This window comes from Capricornis sumatraensis, chromosome 12, assembly GCF_032405125.1.
Source record: "Capricornis sumatraensis isolate serow.1 chromosome 12, serow.2, whole genome shotgun sequence".
In the NCBI taxonomy this organism is placed as follows: domain Eukaryota; kingdom Metazoa; phylum Chordata; class Mammalia; order Artiodactyla; family Bovidae; genus Capricornis; species Capricornis sumatraensis.
The window spans coordinates 86,006,414-86,028,196 of NC_091080.1; the positions used below are offsets into that span (position 1 = coordinate 86,006,414).

The 21,783-nt window shown below is 43.1% G+C and overlaps 1 protein-coding gene across 2 annotated transcripts in view; it reads left to right on the forward strand.

The window, feature by feature from the left end:
* Positions 1-2,999: 2,999 nt before the first annotated feature.
* The window catches only part of ITGBL1 (integrin subunit beta like 1), a 224,412-nt gene continuing 205,628 nt past the window's right edge, over positions 3,000-21,783 (forward strand). For both annotated transcript variants that reach the window (XM_068984672.1, XM_068984673.1), the window contains exons 1-2: positions 3,000-3,100; positions 4,049-4,269. In XM_068984672.1, the coding sequence (XP_068840773.1) occupies positions 3,000-3,100; positions 4,049-4,269 (322 nt within the window). The remainder of the gene's footprint in view (positions 3,101-4,048; positions 4,270-21,783) is intronic.

Sequence of the window (21,783 nt, forward strand, 5' to 3'; positions counted from 1 at the left end):
ATACCATCTTTGCTTCACAGCTGCACACGGTCCTCATGGTAATATTCATCATTGCATGCTGCCCTGTATGAAAATACCACAGAATAAAAGAAATGTTTTAATTCCTGAAAGAAGTGTTCGAACACCAGTTCCCTATTCCACAAGTCTCTTTTTCCCTCAGAAAATACGCAAAAAGCAATACATGACTCATTTGTTAAAAGTTCCATGTTTTCATTGCAAATTCCTAGTCAGGCTTTGGAATTGATGCTTCTCTTCTACGATTCCCATATTCTCTGAGTCACCAACGTTTTTGGATGTTGGCAGGAGAGTCTGTTCCTACGATGTCCTCACAGAGTTACACGTGGCCAGGAAGGAACAGGGTGCCTGGATTTGAACTAGTAGTGAGGGTGGGTGTCATTCTTCCATACAGGCATCCATGACCCCAGTCCTGGGTGCTGTGCAAATAGAATTCTCAGCAATACTGTTGAAGTGTAGCCAGTGATTCCATAGGTCTGGGGCGGGGGTGCTGAGAACTTGCATTTGTAACGAGTCCCCAGGTGCTGAGGATGCCGGTTCAGGAAATGACTGGTTTAGGGATTCCCTCCGTCTCTCCTCCAGATATGCCCCTCCCACACAGGATGATCACGTGATCCAGGGCATCCAGTAACACGAGACTTGGCGGCTCCTTCTAAAGCACACTGTGGCTACCCAGGACTCCGGAATTTCCCGCCCAGACAACTCGCTGTTGTGTACACACATCTCCCCAGTCTGTCCTTCCACTGGCCGATGCCACCACCAGTGTGTACGTGCGTGGTTCAGTAAGGGTTGGCAAGGGGTCAGCCTTCAGAGAAAAGAGAGAGAAGCTGGTGGCTCTCGGTTCAGGGACCTTCATTTGCCTTTTTGCCCCAGCAGGTAAATGGTGGAGGTGGTCTTTTTTTTTTTTTTAAAAAAAACTTTTTATTTTGTATTGCACTATAACCGATTGATGAATAATGTTGTGATAGTTTCGGGTGAACAGCAAACGGACTCAGGCACACACACACATATGTCTATTCTCCAAATTCCCCTCCCACCCAGGCTGCCACATAACTCTGAGAAGAGTTCCCCATGCTCTATAGCAGGTCCTTGCTGGTGATCCACTCTAAATACAGCAGCGTGTTCCAGTCCGTCCCACACTCCCTAACCATCCCTTCCCCATATGCTTCCTCCTACCAATCCTAAGTTCCTTCTCAAGATTTTTTGATGTGGGCCGTCTTTAAAGTCCTTATTGAATTTGTAACAATACTGCTTCTGTTCTCACGTTTTGGTTTTTTGGCCGCTATCTTAGCTCCCCAACCAGGGATCGAATCCAAACCCGCCCTGCATTGGAAGGCAAGGTTTGAGGACCGATCCCTGGGCGTGGTCTTACATCTGTTCACGTAAATGACAGGAAGAGATGCCATCCGGAAATGTTTTCTCTGATTTTAAGGGCAGAGCACAGTTTGGGTGGTTCTGTTTCATGAGAATCTACTGCCTCTAAAGGCCTTCTTAGAACAATGGGAGAATTTTTCTTCCCTTCCATAGAAGGGTCCACACCTTTCCCAGGTGACCGCGCCACGTAGGGAACAGTGCGGGCTTTGAGGGCTCGTAGCTTTCAGCTGAAGGCCAACTTCCTGTGTGAGTTTGAGTAAGTCCATCACTTTTGAGCAGGAAGGCATGCTTTGGTCCCAGTTTCTTGATCTTTATAATGGGAATACTACCCCACTCTCTGCCACATCTTCCCCATTCCCAGCCAACTTATCGTCATCCTTTGGCCTTTATCTCAAATGCCATCTTTTTTTTTTTTCCGTTGAGAAAATTTTTATTGAAATATATTTGACATAATATTGTATGAATTCCACATGGACAACGTGTCAATTTGATACTTTTTTATATTGGAGCACAGTAACTAGATCAGACGCTTGGAGCTAAGACGGGAGTAACTGGCAGCCGTTCCTCCTTTTATGCTCCTGATTTCATTCTATGTCTGCTAGCCCAGTGGATTCCTAGAGCAGGGATCATGTCCCCTTAATTGTCTGCTCCGTCTTTACTGGCACACAGCCTGACGCCTAAAAGATGCTCAACCTGTGTTTGCTAAATGAGGAAACGAATGTGTGGCTATTGTCAGAATTGCAGAGAGAATTTCCTAAGTGACTGGCACCGAGTAGGTGCTTCGCGAGTGACATTCATGATTTTTCAGTGCCATTGACACTGGAATCAGACGTTGTATCTTCTCATACTCAATCCGTGGGGAGAACGGGGTGAACTTGGAACAACTACAGTCTGAACTGTCCAAGTCAAGAAAAAAATGTGGTGTGATAAACTACTGGCCCGAACAACTAAAAGCATGACACACTTTTTAAAGGCTTAAGGAAATGAGAGATCCATAATTTAAAACGCAGGATCACAAGTGCAAAAAAGTGGCCCTTAACTCATTTTGCTTGCCCCTCACAACTCACACCACAGACAGTCCAAGAGCGCACCTTCTTGAAGAGCAAGGGGTGAAAAGGAATTCCCTCCTGACATCACCTAACTCCCCCCTTCCTCTCCTCATCTCTGGGGATTATCTTATCTGTCCCTTTAATGTCAGCCAGCCCAAATAGCCTCTTGTCAAATATTTCTGGGGCCTGTACTTGAAGAAAGGAACGGTTCTCTCAAATCTGTGAACAGGACATTTTTCTTTCTCTCTCTCTTTTTTTATGTCAAAATAAACCATCTGCTTGTACAACTGTTTCTAATTACTTCCCTGCCTAGGCTCTCCACTTGAGGGGTTTGGTACCAGCACCCCGCCCAGAGCGCTGCCGCCCAAACCCTCGCAGGCAGCTCGTCCACGCCCTCGCAGCTCCGGGTAGAGCCCGGGTCCTGTACGCCTGGGTGTTTGTGGGTCCCTCTGCCCGGCCGTCTGCTGGGGGCACCTCTCCCCCCTCGGTCTCCCCGCCCCCCGCCCCCGGGAGCCCCACCTCGCAGCCACGCTCCTTGCTTCTGCAGCCTGGAAACTCAGCATGCGTCCCGCAGGCTTGGGGAGCGTCTTGCTGCTGGTGTCCTCCCTTCTCCTGCCAGGGGGGCTGTCAGCTGTTCCGCAAAGCTTTTCGCCGTCTCTGAGGTAAGTCTGGTTTGTTTTTCTTGAAGACAGACCTGCCCTGCCTTGCGTGGCGGGACTCAAAGCTCCGGGATGGCTGCCCCAAGCCAAGAGCAGTTAGGAAGTTGGACGCCAGATCAACTGTTTTTCAACCTGTTCCGATTCTCCTTCCATCTACACTGTGTATTGCCTTACCCCTGTTCATTTGCCCTTCCTTGGGAAGAATACAGTCATTGAATACATTTATCATTTCCTCCTGCTCCAGTGCATATCAGGAGGGATTTTCTGCCATGCCAGGTGTACCTTTGTACCACCTAGAAGGCAGAGCATGGGGCTGGCATTAACATTTTGCATGACATTTTCAGAGGATTGGAGGCACATCGCGATAACTAAACTTGTATGCTTTAAAAGCATAGTTTGTAAGTATCGCTTACTGCAACTTGAAAAAGCCTTATGTCCTCTGCTATCATAACCTGTATGGTTCTTTCTATATAATCATCTCTCCTTTTTCATAAAACAACTGCCCCTGACCATCAGCTAGCAACAGGACTTTTGAAACAGAACTGAAAAGTCAGCCAAGAGTCAGACTTTGGATTAATTTGCATTTAATCTAAATGCGCTGTGTAAGGTTCAGTGGCGGACCTCCAAGGGGCAGGCCCGGATCCTCCAGTTCACCTGGAAGACGGTCCTCTTCTTCGGTGGGGCAGGTCACCACTTAGACACCTGTGGTCATTTCTCCGGTGATGACCAGTGGATGGCATCAGCTTGGTCCTCGGAGAAACGTGGGGGTGGGGGTGGGGGGGTGCCCAGGCTAATGATCCCCAGGGGGTTGGCGGTCGGTCTCCTGTTCGGGATCTGGGTGGACCCTGGGAGGCCGCGGCGGCGGGCCGCGTTGAGGGGGTGGTGCTCGGAGCAGAAGGGGAAGTGCCTGGACGTGACAGTGGCCCCCGCTGTGGTCTGTCGCCCCTGCAGGAGCGGTCCGGGCGCCGCTGCGTGCAGGCTGTCCCGGGCCGAGTCGGAGCGCCGGTGCCGCGCGCCCGGGCAGCCCCCAGGGGGCGCTCTGTGCCACGGCCGCGGCCGCTGCGACTGCGGGGTGTGCATCTGTCACGTGAGCGAGCCCGGCGTGTACTTCGGGCCCCTGTGCGAGTGCCACGAGTGGGTGTGCGAGGCCTACGACGGCAGCACCTGTGCAGGTAAGGGGGCGCGACGCCGGGCCCTCCGTATGCGCTCCCCGGGGGGCTTCGGCCCCTTGGGGGAAGGGGACCATCCCGTCTGCATCCTAGAAGCCACCACAGGGAGGGGCGGGCCCTGCCTTCCGCCAGTCGGTTCTGGAATCACGCCTCTTAACCCCGACCTCTTGCTCGAGGGCCCAGACTTCAGTGGAAATAATATTTGCTAAGGTTCACTCGCTCGATTACAAATCTCAGCTTCTACTGTTGCTTCCTCATTACAGACCAAACCTCCCCACTTCCCCGTAAATGGAGTTATTTCTCTGGGCTCTCCACTCTGATCACGCATGTTAATCATAATATTTGCAGAGTGGAAGCCCCTATTTGTTTTATTTCTTAATTGAAGGGTAGCTGATCGACAGTGTGGCGTCAGTTTCTCACCCGTGTTTTCTTTCTTTACCAAGGAAGCACAGGAGAATCTGATTTTCCTAAATTCCAGGGAAGCCCACTGTGTTTTTGAACGTGGATTTGCCCTCTCAGAGGTAGCATTTAGTTGACATGTAGTGGCCTGTATCAGAAAATCGTACACCAAAACGAGCAGGCCCGTATTTTCTTGGAAACGATAGCTTTGGTATTGTTTTTGCTGCTCGCATTTTTTGGCTTCAGTGCAGCTTGGTGTTTTGTAAGGGTGGAGTGAAAATAAATTCATTTCCTTTGCACATTTTAAAGGAGTGATTTGGGTTCTCATACTGGAAGGAGTCAAGCTATTTCTTCGAAGAGAACACCCCTCATGTCTATAACCAGTTTCACATAACTGCGCCATTTGCTTCGAGCCAAGAACCTCAATCAGGTCATTGTGAATGATCCAGGCCCTCGGTCAGTAAAAGTGCATTCTCAGTGCACTTTTGTGGGAATACACACAGTGCATTCCCACCAGTGTTTGGCAGACTTGTAGGAAAAAAAAAAAAATCCGCTTATTTTACCCACAGTGTAGCTGAGAGTAAGAGTCCAACACTAACAGAGAGATCAAGCATGAGTTTATAGCAAAATGTTTTTTTTTTCCCTCCTGTGGCATTTGGGCCTAGAAGCGCAAGAAGGGTATGTAATATGCGGGCTGTTTGACAATGAAAAAAAAAAAGTCACATAAGTAATTTGGAGGGCCACAGGTGCTTCTGTGTGTTTGTGTAGCCTTGTAGGCTGTGGTTCAACCCTTTAAAAGTATTGAATGCCACAGCTTATTTTAGCTTGTCAGTCCCACACGCTACAGTGCTATTAAGGGCAGCCCTTTGGAATGAAAGCTAAGTATTGTCTAATATTTCTCTCCAAATTCAACTGTTACCTGGCTTCTCTGGCTTTGATTGCCTCTGGCAAGGCCTTCTCAATATTGTGAGTTCTGGACACATTTTTCAGGGCATTTTGCATTGTTCTTTCATTGGAAACATAAGAAGCAGAATGCAGTTTTTCAGCCAGTAAGCTAGTTCTGGTTACCAGTAGCTTGAACTCCCCCTTTAAAGAAGCTGATCGGTTTCCTTTCTGTTAGTTAAAGGGTAGCTGTGGTATGTATATATACTCTTGTTTATCTCCCATGGAAAATGATTTTTTGTTTCGTCCTGCCATCTTTGTCACTACATTCCTTCCATCCTGGTGCAAAATGCAGCCCTGAGTCATGCATGGTTTTGTTTGCTTGTGTGTACATTCCTGCTTCTCTATATTTAAGACTGAATGAAAGAACTGTGTTTGTTTCCAGTCCTCATCTTTCACGCTGTTGCCCATTGATGCCGTCTCACTGGGCCTGGTGTAGAATCTGCCCCTGCAAATGCACTGGCTACATTTGCCAGGCCTGTGAGGATAGCCTTACACACAGTCTATCTGGTTATCTTGCCAGCTTGCCCTCTTGTTCTGTGCTTCAAGTTTAGAAATAATTCCTATATTATTGCCAGTAAGATGGAAACATGGGCTTCCCCAGTGGCTCAGCAGTAAAAAGAATCTGCCTGCAATTCAGGAGACACAGGAGTCGTGGGTTCAATCCCTGGGTCAGGAAGATCCCCTGGAGAAGGAAATGGCAACCCACTCCAGTATTCTTGCCTGGGAAATCTCCTGGACAGAGGAGCCTCCTGGGCTATAGGCCATGGGGTCGCAAAGAGTCGAACATGACTGAGCACTCACTCCAGATAGAAACAGCAGGTTGTCTTTTATGTTTTATGTGCTTCTGGGCCTTAGTCTCTGTGATGAGCCCCTGTAGGTGATTTTCAGAAATAGAATAACTTCAGAGACTTCCCCCACCTCTGTGAAGAAACACAGTTCTGCTCTGGCAGGGTATCATAGAGTGGTTAAGACTGTGGGCTCTGGGAGAAGTTTTCCAGGATTTGAATCCCACACTTAACATCTGTCTGAACTTGGGCAGTTACTTAACATTTCTGAGCCTTGATTTCTTCATCTGAAAAATGGGAATAATAAAGTAGCTATCTTATGGGATTGTTGTGAGGTTTAACAGATGCAGGAGACTTAGAATAGTGTTTTGCATGAAGTCAGCCCTCAGACATGAATATGCTTGTATATGTCTATATAACATTATTTTGGGATGCGCAAAAGGTGAGCTAGGATGAATGGATAGAAAGAGATGAATAGATAAAGAGCCTGGCTTTGTGTTTGTTAGTCAGTTGATCCTGTGAAAGCAATTTAGTTTCATTAATGTCTTGGGGGTGGGGGGAGACCTGTTATTGATCCAAAGTTCAAAAGGTCAAGCAAGGACAGCAATTTTGGCTCAACCGGAGAGCAGCTGTAGGAGATACACTGTGCTCTTTTCAAGTTAAGTCCACTGGGATTCTTACACCGTGACTCATAGGAGACATACTTTAGATGAGCTGGTTGAGAGTGATGACGTTTACACACGATCGCAAGTGGTCTCTCTCTCCCAGTCTCCACTGGCTCCTGGCACATGGATCTTCCTCCAAATTCTATAGCATAAAGATCTGACCCAGCGATTATTCTTGTGGGTGTGATGGTCTAATGAGGAGTAAACTCATCTTGGTGAAATATTTCTTTAAGAACAGTCAAATGTTTGATTCTATAAAAACAAACTTTTGGTTTGGAATTCAGGGTATCCTGAATAACCCCCCCTGGGTACCTGTGATTACACTTAAAGTATTGGTTTCTTAAACATATTTCCAATCTCTTTTTGAAATACATCACTTAAAAGAGTTTCATTTTTAGGAACTTGGGAAAGCTAACTGAATCCATTATAGCCAGTTCTCTAAAGTGCTATTAGAGAAGAGAATGGTAACCCACTCGTGTTCTTGCCTGGAGAATTCCATGGACAGAGGAACTTGGCAGGCTATAGTCCATGGGGTCACAAAGAGTCAGACGACTGAGCAACTAATACACACACACACACTCTCTCTCTCTCTCTCTCTCTCTGTCTCTCTCTCTGTCTCTCTCTCTCTCTGCTATATGGCCTTCCCTGATGGCTCAGTGGGTAAAGAATATGCCTTCAGTGCAGGAGATGAAGGAGACTTGGGTTTGATCCCTGGGTCAAGAAGATCCAGGGATCAAACCCATGAATCACATAGACAGAGAAGCCTGGAGGGTTACAATCCAAAGGGCTGCAAAGAGTTGGACAAACTGAGAGACTAAGCACTCACACTTGCACACACAAAGTGCTGTATATTTGCTAGACTCCCTGTTTACTATTAGAGATGTTGTTACGTAGTTGCTTAGTCATGTCTGACTCTTTGCAACCGCATGGACTGTAGTACACCAGGCCCCTCTGTCCATGGGATTTCCCAGGCAAGAATACTGGAATGGATTGCCATTTCATTTTCCAGAGGATCTTTCTGACTCAGGGATTAAACCTGTGTCTCCTGCATTGGCGGGTGGATTCTTTACCACTGCGCCACCGGGGAAGCCCCATAAGATGTTGTAAATACATGCATATGTATAACTGAATCACTTTGCTGTATACCTGAAACGAATGGGACATTGTTCATCAACTGTATTCCCATATAAAAGGAAAAGTTAAAAAATAATAAAATGAATGTCAGTTAACTCCTAAAAAAATAAAAGTGCTACGAAAGATGAGGAATACATGACAGGTTCCCACTGAGGAGAAATATCAAATGCCTATAAGGCAAGGAAGAATGTAATTTCTATGTATTTCTGTGAGGGTTCCATTAAGGTAGGAATTACATATTGTGGTGTAAATTCTGGAAAAATTGTAGCATTTGACATTAATCTTTTAGTAGAAGGAGGGTTTTATTCCAAAGGGTGGACAATTGGAATTCTGAGTCAAGGAAAATTGAAGAAATGGTTTAGAGGCAGAAAAACATGTGGGTGCGTTTGGAGAAGCGTAAAGGGTTCTGGGGCTGGCTTCGCTGGAAATTAGGGCTGTGGGAAGCCTAGTGGAAGATATATTGAGAGCTGTAGCTGGACAGCTGGCAGAGAGCTCTGAACCTGAAGGTGAAAGTTAAACGCTCAGTCATGTCCGACTCTTTTGCGACCCCATGGATTACACAGTCCATGGAATTCTCCAGGCCAGAATGCTGGAGTGGGTAGCCCTTCCCTTCTCCAGGGGATCTTCCCAACCCAGGGATTGAACCCAGGTCTCCTGCAGAAGAATTGCAAGCAGATTCTTTACCAGCTGAGCTACAAGGGAAGCATGCTGAATGTGAAGCCTGTGCTCAGTTAAACAGTATATAGGAACCATGAAGCAGTTTGAACGTGGGAGGTTGAACATGATTGATGTTCAATCATGGGGTCAATGCTTTGATTCATGGAAAGTAATATGGTGCCTGGGGGCCCAGCAGGTTGGGATAGGCACTTGATGGGGAGGAACTCCGGTTAGATTGTGTTTAAATACTAGTTCCCAGGGGAGAGAATAAGGATAGGATTATGAGGCATTTTAAAGACTGCTGGAAGATAGAATCATATGCTTTAGTACTCAGGGATGAGTAAGATGGTGTCAGTGATAGAACTGATGGAAGAAAGTCAGGAGAAAGAATCAGAAAACTCATCAGTGGTGAAAAGGCCCTGCTCAATTAAAAACACTTATTTTTATCTGGAATTGCTGTGAAATGAAGAATGATTGCTTATAGAATGAGTCTGGACTTTATGGCACTTCTGGGGTTAGATTGGAATCTCGTTTGAATTGTTAACTCGAGTTAACTTGTTTCTGTCATTCATCCCTGAGACAGTCATTTGATTTCTCTGAAAGTTAGTTTCTTTTCCTGGAACATCGTTATGGATATAAAGAGCTTGACATTCTGCAGGATATTATTCAGAATATGTATAAATACATTTAATATCTATATAATTTAAAAATTAATTTATTCAGTTCAGTTCAGTTGCTCAGTCATGTCTGACTCTTTGCAACCCCATGGACCACAGAACTCCAGGCCTCCCTGTCCATCACCAACTCCTGAGGTTTACTCAGACTCATGTCCATTGAGTCAGTGATGCCATCCAGCCATCTCATCCTCTGTCGTCCCCTTCTCCTCCTGCCCCCAATCCCTCCCAGCATCAGAGTCTTTACCAATGAGTCAACTCTTCACATGAGGTGGCCAAAGTACTGGAGTTTTAGCTTTAGCATCATTCCTTCCAAGAACACCCAGGACTGATCTCCTTTAGAATGGACTGGTTGGATCTCCTTGCAGTCCAGGGGACTCTCAAGAGTCTACTCCAACACCACAGTTCAAAAGCATCAATTCTTCAGCACTCAGCTTTCTTTACAGTCCAACTCTCACATTCGTACATGACCACTGGAAAAACCATAGCCTTGACTTTACTTTGTTGGTAAAGTAATGTTCCTGTTTTTTAATATGCTGTCTAGGTTGATCATAACTTTCTTTCCAAGAGCAAGCATCTTTTAATTTCATGGCTGCAATCACCATTTGCAGTGATTTTGGAGTGCCCCAAAAGATTAATTAATAGATTTAATTTATTCAGACTATGAAACATCCTTATAAGCATTGGTTTAAACACACATGGTATGAAAATACTTCAAATACATGGAAATACCCCTAATATGGAAGTATTAGTAATTTTTTTTCTGGCAGCTATTTCTGATGTCTACACTGTTAAGTAGTATGAGAACTGTATATGATTATTCTTGCGAGCTGGATTTTCTGAATCCTTATAGTCTGTCCTAGAAGTGTTGGACCTACTTGCTCTTCACAGTTGCATTTTACTTAAATTTTTTTTTTCAGAATTGGAGTGTAGTTGTCTTACACTGTTTTTGCTGTACAGCACTGTGAATTAGCTGTGTGTGCATATATCCCCTCCCTCTTGGACCTCCCTTCATCCTCCCATCTCACCCCTCCAGGCCATCACAGAGCGCCAAGTTGAGCTCTCTGTGTCATACAGCAGCTTCCTCCTAGCTATCTGTCTAACATGTGGTAGTATATATATGTCCATGCTACTTTCTCAGTTCATCTCTCTCATCTCACATGGCCCCACCCCATGTTCACAGGCCCATTCTCTACACCTGCGTCCCGATCTCTGCCCTGAAGATAGGTTCATCAGGACCATTTTTCTAGATTCCACATACATGCATTAATATATGGTCTTTCTTTTTCTCTTTCTGACCTACTTCACTGTATATGACAGACCCTAGATTTATCCACATCTCTACAAATGACCCAATTGTGTTCCTTTTTATGGCTGAATAATATTCCATTGTATATATGCACCACAGCTTTATCCACTCCTCTGCTGACGGACGTTTAAGTTGCTTTCATGTCCTGGCTACTGTAAAGAACGCTGCGATGAACACTGGGGTACATGTGTCTTTGGAATTATGGTTGCATTTTCTTAGATAATTGAATACCTGGCTCCAAGCCTATTTTGTGGAATCACTCTTTGGTTTTTCTTTCTTAGTGGTCTTCCGTTTTCCACCTTGCCCCCCCCCACCCCCCTTAGCTGCAGTTCTGTATCCAAAGATCCAACCTATCCTGGATCATGGAGGACTGGGGTACATGTTTATTGTAAGACATCCACCTTGTAAGTGGTGCTGTGCAGTTCAAACCTGTGCAGTTCAAAGGTCAACTGATTTACTGAAACATTACTCCATGTCCTAGAGTCATCGGGGGTTGGGTTGTTCAATCACAGGAATGTAAACCAACTTAAGACTGAATAATAATCATTCTAGTTCTTGAAACTCTCCAATTTCCAGTCCCGTACTTCAGTCCTCTCCCTGCTCTCCAAACTTTTTTTTCTCTCACTATTCATCATGTTTATTTCATTTCCAAATTCTGCTCATTTGGGGCAAGGAGTTCAGCTATTATTTCTATTATCTTGTTTCTTGGTCATCCACAGTCTTTGAAGTCTTGGTGTCTATTCAAAGAGTTGATGTCTTTATGTATTAATGTTATATATATATTCACTTTTTTCAAATCTTGCTTTATAATGTATATGTACTTATAAATAATATAAATACCAAGGCCTGAGGAAGTTCTCTTCATGCATATATATTCTGGTTGCCAGTTAAAGCATATATATGTGTATTCAAATATATATTTGCTACCTTAAATTTATACACATATGTTATATACATCTGAATATATCAATATGTCTTCAAACATATGTTTGCATGTGTATGTGTTTATGGCATGTATGTGGGTGTTAATATATGAGTGTATGCACAATTGCATTTACCCATGTGTGTTTACATATGTGTGTGCATCTAAAGGTACCACAAAGACACACACATGTAACCCCTCTTTCTGAAAGACTGCTGTCTGCAGAGGGGAGTCCATTCCATTTTCAAATCTTTGCAATGCTAATACTTCTGATAGAAAAGGCACCTTGGGTTGTTATCACATTTGTAGACCTACTACAAACCAATAGCTTATTGGGGCATACTTTGGGTGACTGCCTCTTCAAAACGTCTCATGAGGACAGTGGGAAGTTACTTGGTTAGCTCCTAATTTGGTTCTCCTTTTCACTGTTCAGTCAATTAGGCTGCTGGAGTCACATTTGAACTACGATTCATATTTGGGACGGATGAATGGATCAAAGTTGCTCAGTAGTGTCTGAGTCTTTGTGACCTCATGGACTGTAGCCCACCAGGCTCATCTGACCATGGGATTCTCCAGGCGAGAGTACTGAAGTGGGTTGCCATTCTCTTTTCCAGAGGATCTTCCCAACCCAGGGATTGAACCTGGGTCTCCTGCATTGCAGGCAGATTCTTTATTGATGGAGCCACCGGAGAAGCCCCATATTTGGTAAAGAAGTTCTTTAATTCTAATACTAAAACTTTGTTCATAGACAGAAATGAAAAAATGACCCCCTTTTCTACTTTTTAAGTGAAAAATAGTACTGCTTTTGTCACTAACATATTTTTATTCTGCATACGTTTTATGGAGAATTTGAAAATTCCTTAAGGCCCCCTGTTCTATGCTGAAGCCTTGAATCCAGGGTTAGATACAGAATCCCTGAGGATTCTTCTTATAGCCCGCAGTCATAAAACTATAAACCAAATCATAAATTTTCTCTATCCTCAAGGCAATAATATCTTCTTGTCTGGTTTTGCCTATAACAATAAATTCTACTATTACAGAAATTTGATTTCCTGCTTAGTTCATCTGAATTTCCTAATCATACCTCAGCAGGGAGAAAAAAGGAAATAAATAAAATAAGATAAATCAACTTTTATGTCTAACTGGACTGGGCTTCCTAGATGGCTCAACAGTAAAGAATCTACCTGTAACAGGAGACACAGGAGATGTGGGTTCAGTCCCTGGGTTGGGAAGATCCCCTGAAGGAGGAAATGGCAACCCTCTCCAGTATTCCTGCCTGGGAAATCCCATGGACAGAGGAGCCTGGTGGGCTACAGGGGTCGCAAAGAGTCAGACATGACTGAGCACAGGCAAGAACTTCAGGAGAAGACAGCTGGATTAGGGGACAGAAGAAGCAGGTGGAGGTGTGGTGGGGGACTGAAAGGGAGCTAATTGTAGGAGGAATTTGGTTTAGCTTTCTACCTTTCTTCCTGCCTAGAAGGCATGTGAAGTTCCAGAAGCCTTTCTTTAAAACTGAAGTTTAGTTAATTTATGACATTGTGTTCATTTCAGGCATGCAGCACAGTGGCTTTCAGATGTAAATGTGTGTATGTGTGTGTGTGTGTGTGTGTGTGTGTGTGCACGTGTGAGTGTATGTTTTTTTTTTCTGTTCTTTTCCATGATAGGTTATTCTAAGTTATTGAATATACTTCCCTGTTTTGTACAGTAGGACCTTGCTTTTTGTTTGATATATAGTAGTCTGTATCTTGACTATGCCAAAGCCTTTGACTGTGTGGACACAATAAACTGTGGAAAATTCTGAAAGAGATGGGAATACCCGACCACCTGACCTGCCTCTTAAGAAACCTATATGCAGGTCAGGAAGCAACAGTTAGAACTGGACATGTAGCAACAGACTGGTTCCAAATCGGAAAAGGAGTACGTCAAGGCTGTATATTGTCCCCCTGCTTATTTAACTTCTATGCAGAGTACATCATGAGAAACGCTGGGCTGGAAGAAGCACAAGCTGGAATCAAGATTGCCGGGAGAAATATCAATAACCTCAGATATGCAGATGACACCACCCTTATGGAAGAAAGTGAAGAGGAACTAAAAAGCCTCTTGAAAGTGAAAGAGGAGAGTGAAAATTTGGCTTAAAGCTCAACATTCAGAAAACGAAGATCATGGCATCTGGTCCCATCACTTCATGGGAAATAGACGGGGAAACAGTGGAAACAGTGTCAGACTTTATTTTGGGGGGCTCCAAAATCACTGCAGATGGTGATTGCAGCCATGAAATTAAAAGACGCTTACTCCTTGGAAGAAAAGTTATGACCAACCTAGATAGCATATTCAAAAGCAGAGACATTACTTTGCCAATAAAGATCCATCTAGTCAAGGCTATGGTTTTTCCTGTGGTCGTGTATGGATGTGAGAGTTGGACTGTGAAGAAGGCTGAGCGCTGAAGAATTGATGCTTTTGAACTGTGGTGTTGGAGAAGACTCTTGAAGGTCCCTTGGACTGCAAGGAGATACAACCAGTCCATTCTGAAGGAGATCAGCCCTGGGATTTCTTTGGAGGGAATGATGCTGAAGCTGAAACTGCAGTACTTTGGCCACCTCATGCGAAGAGTTGACTCATTGGAAAAGACTCTGATGCTGGGAGGGATTGGGGGTGGGAGGAGAAGGGGACAACAGAGGATGAGATGGCTGGATGGCATCACTGACTTGATGGACGTGAATCTGAGTGAACTCCGGGAGTTGGTGATGGACAGGGAGACCTGGTGTGCTGCGATTCATGGGGTTGCAAAGAGTTGGACATGATTGAACTGAACTGAACTGAACTGAATCTGTATCTTTGAGAAGGCAATGGCACCCCACTCCCGTACTCTTGCCTGGAAAATCCCACGGACGGAGGAGCCTGGTGGGCTGCAGTCCATGGGGTCGCTATGAGTCGGACAAGATTGAGCGACTTCACTTTCACTTTTCACTTTCATGCATTGGAGAAGGAAATGGCAACCCATTCCAGTGTTCTTGCCTGGAGAATCCCAGGGATGGGGGAGCCTGGTGGGCTTCCGTCTATCGGGTCGCACAGAGTCGGACACGACTGAAGCGACTTAGCAGCAGCAGCAGCAGCAGCAGCAGCAGCAGTCCTTATCTGTTAATCTCATATTCCTGTTTTATCTTTCCCTTTTGGTAACCATAACTTTGTTTTCTATGTCTGTGGATCTATTTCTGTCTTGTAAATAAATTTGTTTGTGTTATTTTTAGTTTGCACATGTAAGTGAGATGTAATATTTGTCTTTCTCTGACTTACTTCACTCAGTAGGATAATCTCTAGGTCCATTCATGTTGCTGCAAATGGCATTATTTCATTCCTTTTTATAGTGGATATTTTATGTTGTGTGTGTATATTTGTATATTATTCCACCTCCTTTGGGCTTCCGTCATAGCTCAGTTGGTAAAGAATCCACCTGCAATGCAGGAGACCCAGTTCAATTCCTGGGTCGGGAAAATCAGCTGGAGAAGGGACAGGCTACCCACTCCAGTATTCTTGGGCTTCCCCTGTGGCTCAGCTGGTAAAGAATTCGCCTGCAATGTGGGGGACCTGGGTTGGGAAGATCCTCTGGAGAAGGGAAAGGCTATGGACTGTAAAGTCCGTGGGGTTGCAAAGACTCGGACACGACTGAGTGAGTTGCACTCACTCACCACCTCCTTTTATTGCCATATATGCCTTAAGTGCCTCAGCACATAGAATGAAATTCAAGTAAGTTAAATATGCATGTGCTGTGTCTCCCCTTCAGTCTTATTGTTAATTACAGCCTCTTGTTAATATTAAATTTAAGGTGTAAACATCCCTATTTTCCCATGATTATATAAATATGTTATAAACACATATAGATAGGTTGTTTCCATTCATTTTTTTCTTGCTTATTTTCTTTAAGAAGAGATCATGGCCCTCAGTCTAGTTTATACATATATAAGCATTTTATACATATATTAAGAATTTTATACATATATTAAGAATTTTCACAAGTATATGATGTGTTGAGGTATGAATGTATTACTTCATTAGACTGTCTGCCTATTAGTGAACACTCTGGTTTGAAGTTTTTGTTATTTTTGTGTTTTTTGATATAGAGACTTGAAAGAGCATTTGATTTAAAATTGCTCACACATACTCACACTCATACACACCGCTCTCTAGCACTCTAGCTCTTGCACAAGCAAGTACACACTAGAGTGAGTTGGGTTCCGAGACACTTGAGAGGGTGTCTCTAGGCAACAGAAGTGTGAATAAAAGTGTCTTCCTGTGTTGAGAATCTTGGCAAAGGGAAACTTCAAACAGGGTGGAACCGGGAGATCTGAAGCTTTTGTCCTTTGGGAAATTTTGATTCCAAGCCTGATCTGGGATTCAAGGTCATGAGTCACATCTGAGAAGGAGGAGGATAATAGTACTGCTGGGCAGAGAGGACCATGGGGGATGGGCCGGGGCATTTTCAGAGCCCCACATGGATAAATTCTCAAGCTATTTCCAATTAACTCTTAAATTGATAAAGATTGAGAGCTGCAAGAAGGTTGCAAATCTCATTTTCTTTGGAAAAGAGTGCTTTGTCTTTTCAAGGATCACATTTCCTGGCAAATAAGAAACTCTATTTGGTAATAGAACTCATTCTTCTGTCTACTCTAAATCATCTTATTTAAGGCTGGCTAGAATGATGGCTTTGTAAAGGGAAAAGAAAAGTAAGACCTTGATAAGTGTGCTCACTGGTCTGACCTTGTGTCACCTCAGTCTTAATTTATGTGGTGGGACAGGCTTCTATGCCAAAGTGCCTGTCATCCTAATTGTACGTGATCACTTGTTCGAACATCAAATTGTTCCAAGTCAATAGTGACCCACTCCAGTTTCCCGATTTATTATTTTATCTGGATATTTCCTAGGAAAAGGCGGGCTAAATTTTTTTCTTAAAAGGGGCCAGTGAGTTAGGTATTGCTTAGAAGCTTCTCTTACAGTAGTGCATGAACGTAAATTTGTGATTTAGCCAATGAGAATAAGGAGCCAAAATGAAGAAATCAAAAAGCACGGTCAACGTATTTCCTAATTGGTCATTACTGCTCTTTCAAAGCTGTCATTTTCTGCTGTGCACAACAGTTAGACAAAACTAGTTATTTCTCTAAACAAAATGACTTGGCCATTTAATTAAACCTTTTCTTCTCCAAAATACAGAAGAGAAGCTATAAACTGTTTTTTTCCTTCTTGATCAACACCATTGCTTATATAAGTTCTAAAAGCAGTATTGATGTGAAAATAACTCATCTTTAAGAAAGAAAGGACATTTTTAAGAAACTAAGAAAATATTGTTTTGAGAAAGAAAGCAAATAATTGATTTGTTAGCTGTGTACTAGATAGACTTCTTTTGATTTCTTCCTTGAATAGATTTGAGCCTGAAAATTAGTGTTGTGTTGGTAATACAAAAGAATAAGAGAAAAATATCTACTTACTCTTGAGCATGCTTTGATGGAAAATATTTTCATATGTATGAATTCATCCACTTTGCTGACAAAAGTCCGTATAGTCAAAGCTATGGTTTTTTCCAGTAGTCATGTGCAGATGTGAGAGTTGGGCCATAAAGAATGCTGAGTGCTAAAAAATTGATGCTTTTGAATTGTGGTGCTGGAGAAACTCTTCAGAGTCTCTTGGACTGCAAGGAGATCAAATCAGTCCATCCTAAAGGAGATCAACCCTGAATATTCATTGGAAGGACTGATGCTGAAACTGAAGCTCCAATACTTTGGCCACCTGATGTGAAGAGCTGACTCATTTGAAAAGACCCTAATGCTGGGGAAGATTGAGGATAGGAGGAGAAGGGGGTGACAGAGGGTGAGATAGTTGGATGGCATCACTGGCTCAATGGACATGAATTTGAGCTAACTTTGGGAGATAGTGAAGGACAGGGAAGCCTGGCATGCTACAGTCCATGGGGTCGCAGAGTCAGTCATGACTGAAAGACTGAACAACAATGAATTCATTCACTTCTTCTATAACTTGAAAGGGGTGATCAAAATTACTATTGTTCAAGGACTTCCCTGGTGGTCCAGTGGTTAAGACTCTGTGCTTTCAATGCAGGGAGTACAGGTTCAATCCCTGACCAAGGAGCTAACATCCCACATGCAACACTGCACAGTCAAAAAGTGATATATATATATATATATATATATATATATATATATATATATATACATGCACACATATATATATGTATATATAAAATTCTCTATCCATCATACTGAGTAACCCAAGAAGAAATGTGTCCCCCAAATCAATAGGTAGCTTCTCTTCAAACATATTAATGTTGTCCTGAGACAACATATTTAGGGGAAATTGTTCAGTTGCTGAGTCTTGTCCAACTCTTTGCAACCCCATGGACTGCAGCACTCCAGGCCTCCCTGTCCATTACCAGCTCCCAGAGCTTGCTCAAATTCATGTCCATTGAGTCAGTGATGCCATCCAACCATCTTATCCTCTGTCGTCCCCTTCTCCTCCTGCCCTCAATCTTTCCCAGCATCAGGGTCTTTTCAAATGAGTCAGCTCTCTGCATCAGATGGCCAAAGTACTGGAGTTTCAGCTTCAACATCAGTCCCGCCAATGAACACCCACGACTGATCTCCTTTAGGATGGACTGGTTGGATCTCCTTGCTGTCCAAGGGACTCTCATTTCTTCTCTAGCACCACAGTTCAAAAATATCAATTCTTGGACACTCAGCCTTCTTTATGGTCTAATATTTAGGGGAAATATTTTCGTGAGTTTAGAGTCTTGAAATGAGAACCTCATTATTCAGGAGCCTCATTTTTCCATTGAAAATATATCTTGATTTTTTCCCTTTTTTGTGGAGAAGCAGATTGTGTCTCTCCTTTCTGTCTTATGTCAGAGATAGAGCACATCAAAGCTCAAATATTGGGCAGGAGAAAGAACACCTCATTCGTTTAGCATCAAAAGAAGTCCAGGTAACAGAAATCACTGAGACTAAATTACTCATACCAACAAAGAGCTTTTCTCTCAGCTGTAATTGAAATTCTTAGAGTGATTGCGATTAGCGCTAACTAAGGACTCACTAGAGTCAGCAATAGGGGAAACTCTTCCACAACCTTTGGTTTTTCCTTTTCCATAAAGTCAAAAGAAAACATAGGTAGGAGAGTTGAATACATATTTCTTATTTTCACGGACATGAACTAGTATTATTTTGTGTATTACCCATTTTGGATAGTATGAATGAATCAACTTAGATATTATTTTTGCTGTTATAAAATTAAGGTGTTTATAATATGAAATCCAGAAGTTCAAATATATGCATTTTAAAATATATGTATAGCATTTTTTAGAACAACGAGATGTGACTTGACGGCAATGCACCAGGAGAGAAATGTGCAGAGAAAACTGAACAATTTCGATTAGGTCATCATGAGCATTTCCTTTGTGCCCTGAAAGTGGGCATGTCAACCTTTGCATCCTGATATGCGGGTTCTGGGGACAGGCTACATCTATCACTCATCAACCTGCCTGGCATGTGACATTCCTGAATGCTTCTATCTCAGACAGCCCTGCTTATATGCTAGATGAAGAATTTGAAGGCTTTCGAGGGATAGTGCACTGATTTGTTATTCATAAAGCCTTTCTGTGCATGCATATACATGCATGCTCAGTCACATGTGACTCTTTGCTCGCCAGACTCCTCTGTCCATGGGGTTTCCCAGGCAAGAATACTGGAATGGGTTGCCATTTCCTTTTCCATGGGATCTTCCTGACCCAAGGATTGAACCCAAGTCTCCTGAGTCTCCTGCATTGGTAAGAGGATTCTTTACCACTGTGCCACCTGGGAATCCCAATAAAGCCTTCATTGAATTTAATAATCTGTCCTTTAGGAGAGCTGAGTGAGAATGTTTGGACAGGAAGGAAAGGCAGAGGCAGAGTGCTCTAGAAAATGCCTGGAAATTGGAATTAAAAAACTAAGCAAGCTGCTTGGTCTTTCTCCAAAGTTGTTGTTCAACGTGTGTCCTTGTGAAAGTCACTTAACTTCTCTGAGCCTCAGTGGAATTACGTTTAACAAGCATTTATTAAATATCTCCACAAGAATGTCTAGAGAGGTCACTCTGCTCTTTCTGGTCTGCGAGATGGGTAGGTAGGTGGGAGTTGAGGAGCTGAGGGCAATAATTTTCTCAGCCATAGGATTTAACATAAATATGTGAATATAGTGGTTCCTCAGTGGCATTAATGCATTGATGCGATTGTGACAGTCTGATATTTAGATCTAATTTGCGGGGGTCATTATGTTTCCTTTTTTAGAGTAACTGTGTTAAATTAATTACATGGAAGATTATACTAGCATCTTAAGGATTTTATGAAGGGATGAGAAAATTTTAAAGGAAAAGCAAAAATGTATCTAGAAACTAATAGTCAATGAAGGAATTCGTATCATTCTCATGAAAAGGAATTCCTTAATTATAAACGTAATGTTCGGTGTGTCAGAGGGGAAGAGTTCCTTTCCACTGTACTTAAATACACCAAATCTGTCTTTTTACGGCATCTTCCAGCTGATCTCTGTATAAATACATGCTCCAGAGGCCGTGGTGGTAGTGGTGGTGGTGGTTTAGTCGCTAAGTCGAGTCTGAACCTTGTGACCCATGGACTGTAGCCTGCCAGGCTCCTCTGTCCACAGGATTTCCCAAGCAAGAGTACTGGAGTGGGTTGCCATTTCCTTCTCCAGGGGACCTTCCCATCCTAGGGATCAAACCCTCATCTCCTGCATTGCAGCTGAATTCTTTACCACTGAGCCACCAGGGAAGCTCCCTAATGCCATAAAATACAGCAATTTAATGAAAACCAAACTGTTGACCCATGTCACCACGTAAGCAAATAGGTTCAGTGGCTGTCTATTTCCATGTGCATGTTCAGTAAGCCATTTATCTACTTTTTAATTGAATTACTGCCTTTAATTTTCACACCTGTTCTGCCTTAGAAGAGTATTTTATGTAGCACGATGTGTTTGGTTTTTGGATAAGCTTATTTTGGGACTTTCTTTTATGTCCTGAGAACTTCAAAAAAGCATTGGAATAAGTCTGTGTATTTGGTATTATCCAGATTTCTGTTCTTCAGATTTTAAACAATGGAGCTCAATTTGTTTAAGAGGAAGAAAGAATGTAAACAGTTTTAAATTGTGTGAGATGTCAGTAACACCGGTGGTTGGCCAGTGAACCATTGTAAAGTAATTGGCAGCATTGTTATGTATGTAGCTCATTAATTTAATGCAGAATATATTTCTTGTTTCTAGTGAAGAACTGTAGGTCCTTTAGGGACTAATTTCTCCGTGAAGTTTGATTGATTCTGAAATGCAAAATACTTACAGTTTTATTGGAAGTCAGTATAAATATTTTTGACAAAAATGTGTGTAATTAGTATTTCTAATAAGTTAGTTGGTATACATTAGTCACCAACATTAAGAGCTGAAACTGAAAATGGACCACTTTTTCATATTTAAAAAGGAGAAGGCAATGGCAACCCACTCCAGTATTCTTGCCTGGAAAATCCCACGGATGGAGGAGCCTGGCAGACTATAGTCCATGGGGTCACAAAGAGTCGGACACGACTGAGTGACTTCACTCACTTTTCATATTTAAAGACTTATATACAGATATAAAATTAGAGATACAGATCATTGTGTCCTATGTGTGTAATCTCTATGCCATTTACTGGTTCAGTTACCAGCTATTTATGGAGAAACTACTATGTGGTTAGTTGGGGTTGTTGTTTTTCAGCCCCTCAGTCATGTCCAACTGTTTGTGACCCCATGGAATGCAGCATGCCAGGCTTCCTTATCTTTCACTAACTCCTGGAGTTTGCTCAAACTCATGTCCATTGAGTCGGTGATGCCATCCAACCATCTTGTCCTCTGTCATCCCCTTCTCCTCCTGCCTTCAATTTTCCCCAGCATCAGGGTCTTTTCCAATGAATTGGTTCTTTGCATCAGGTGGCCAAAGTATTGGAGCTTCAGCT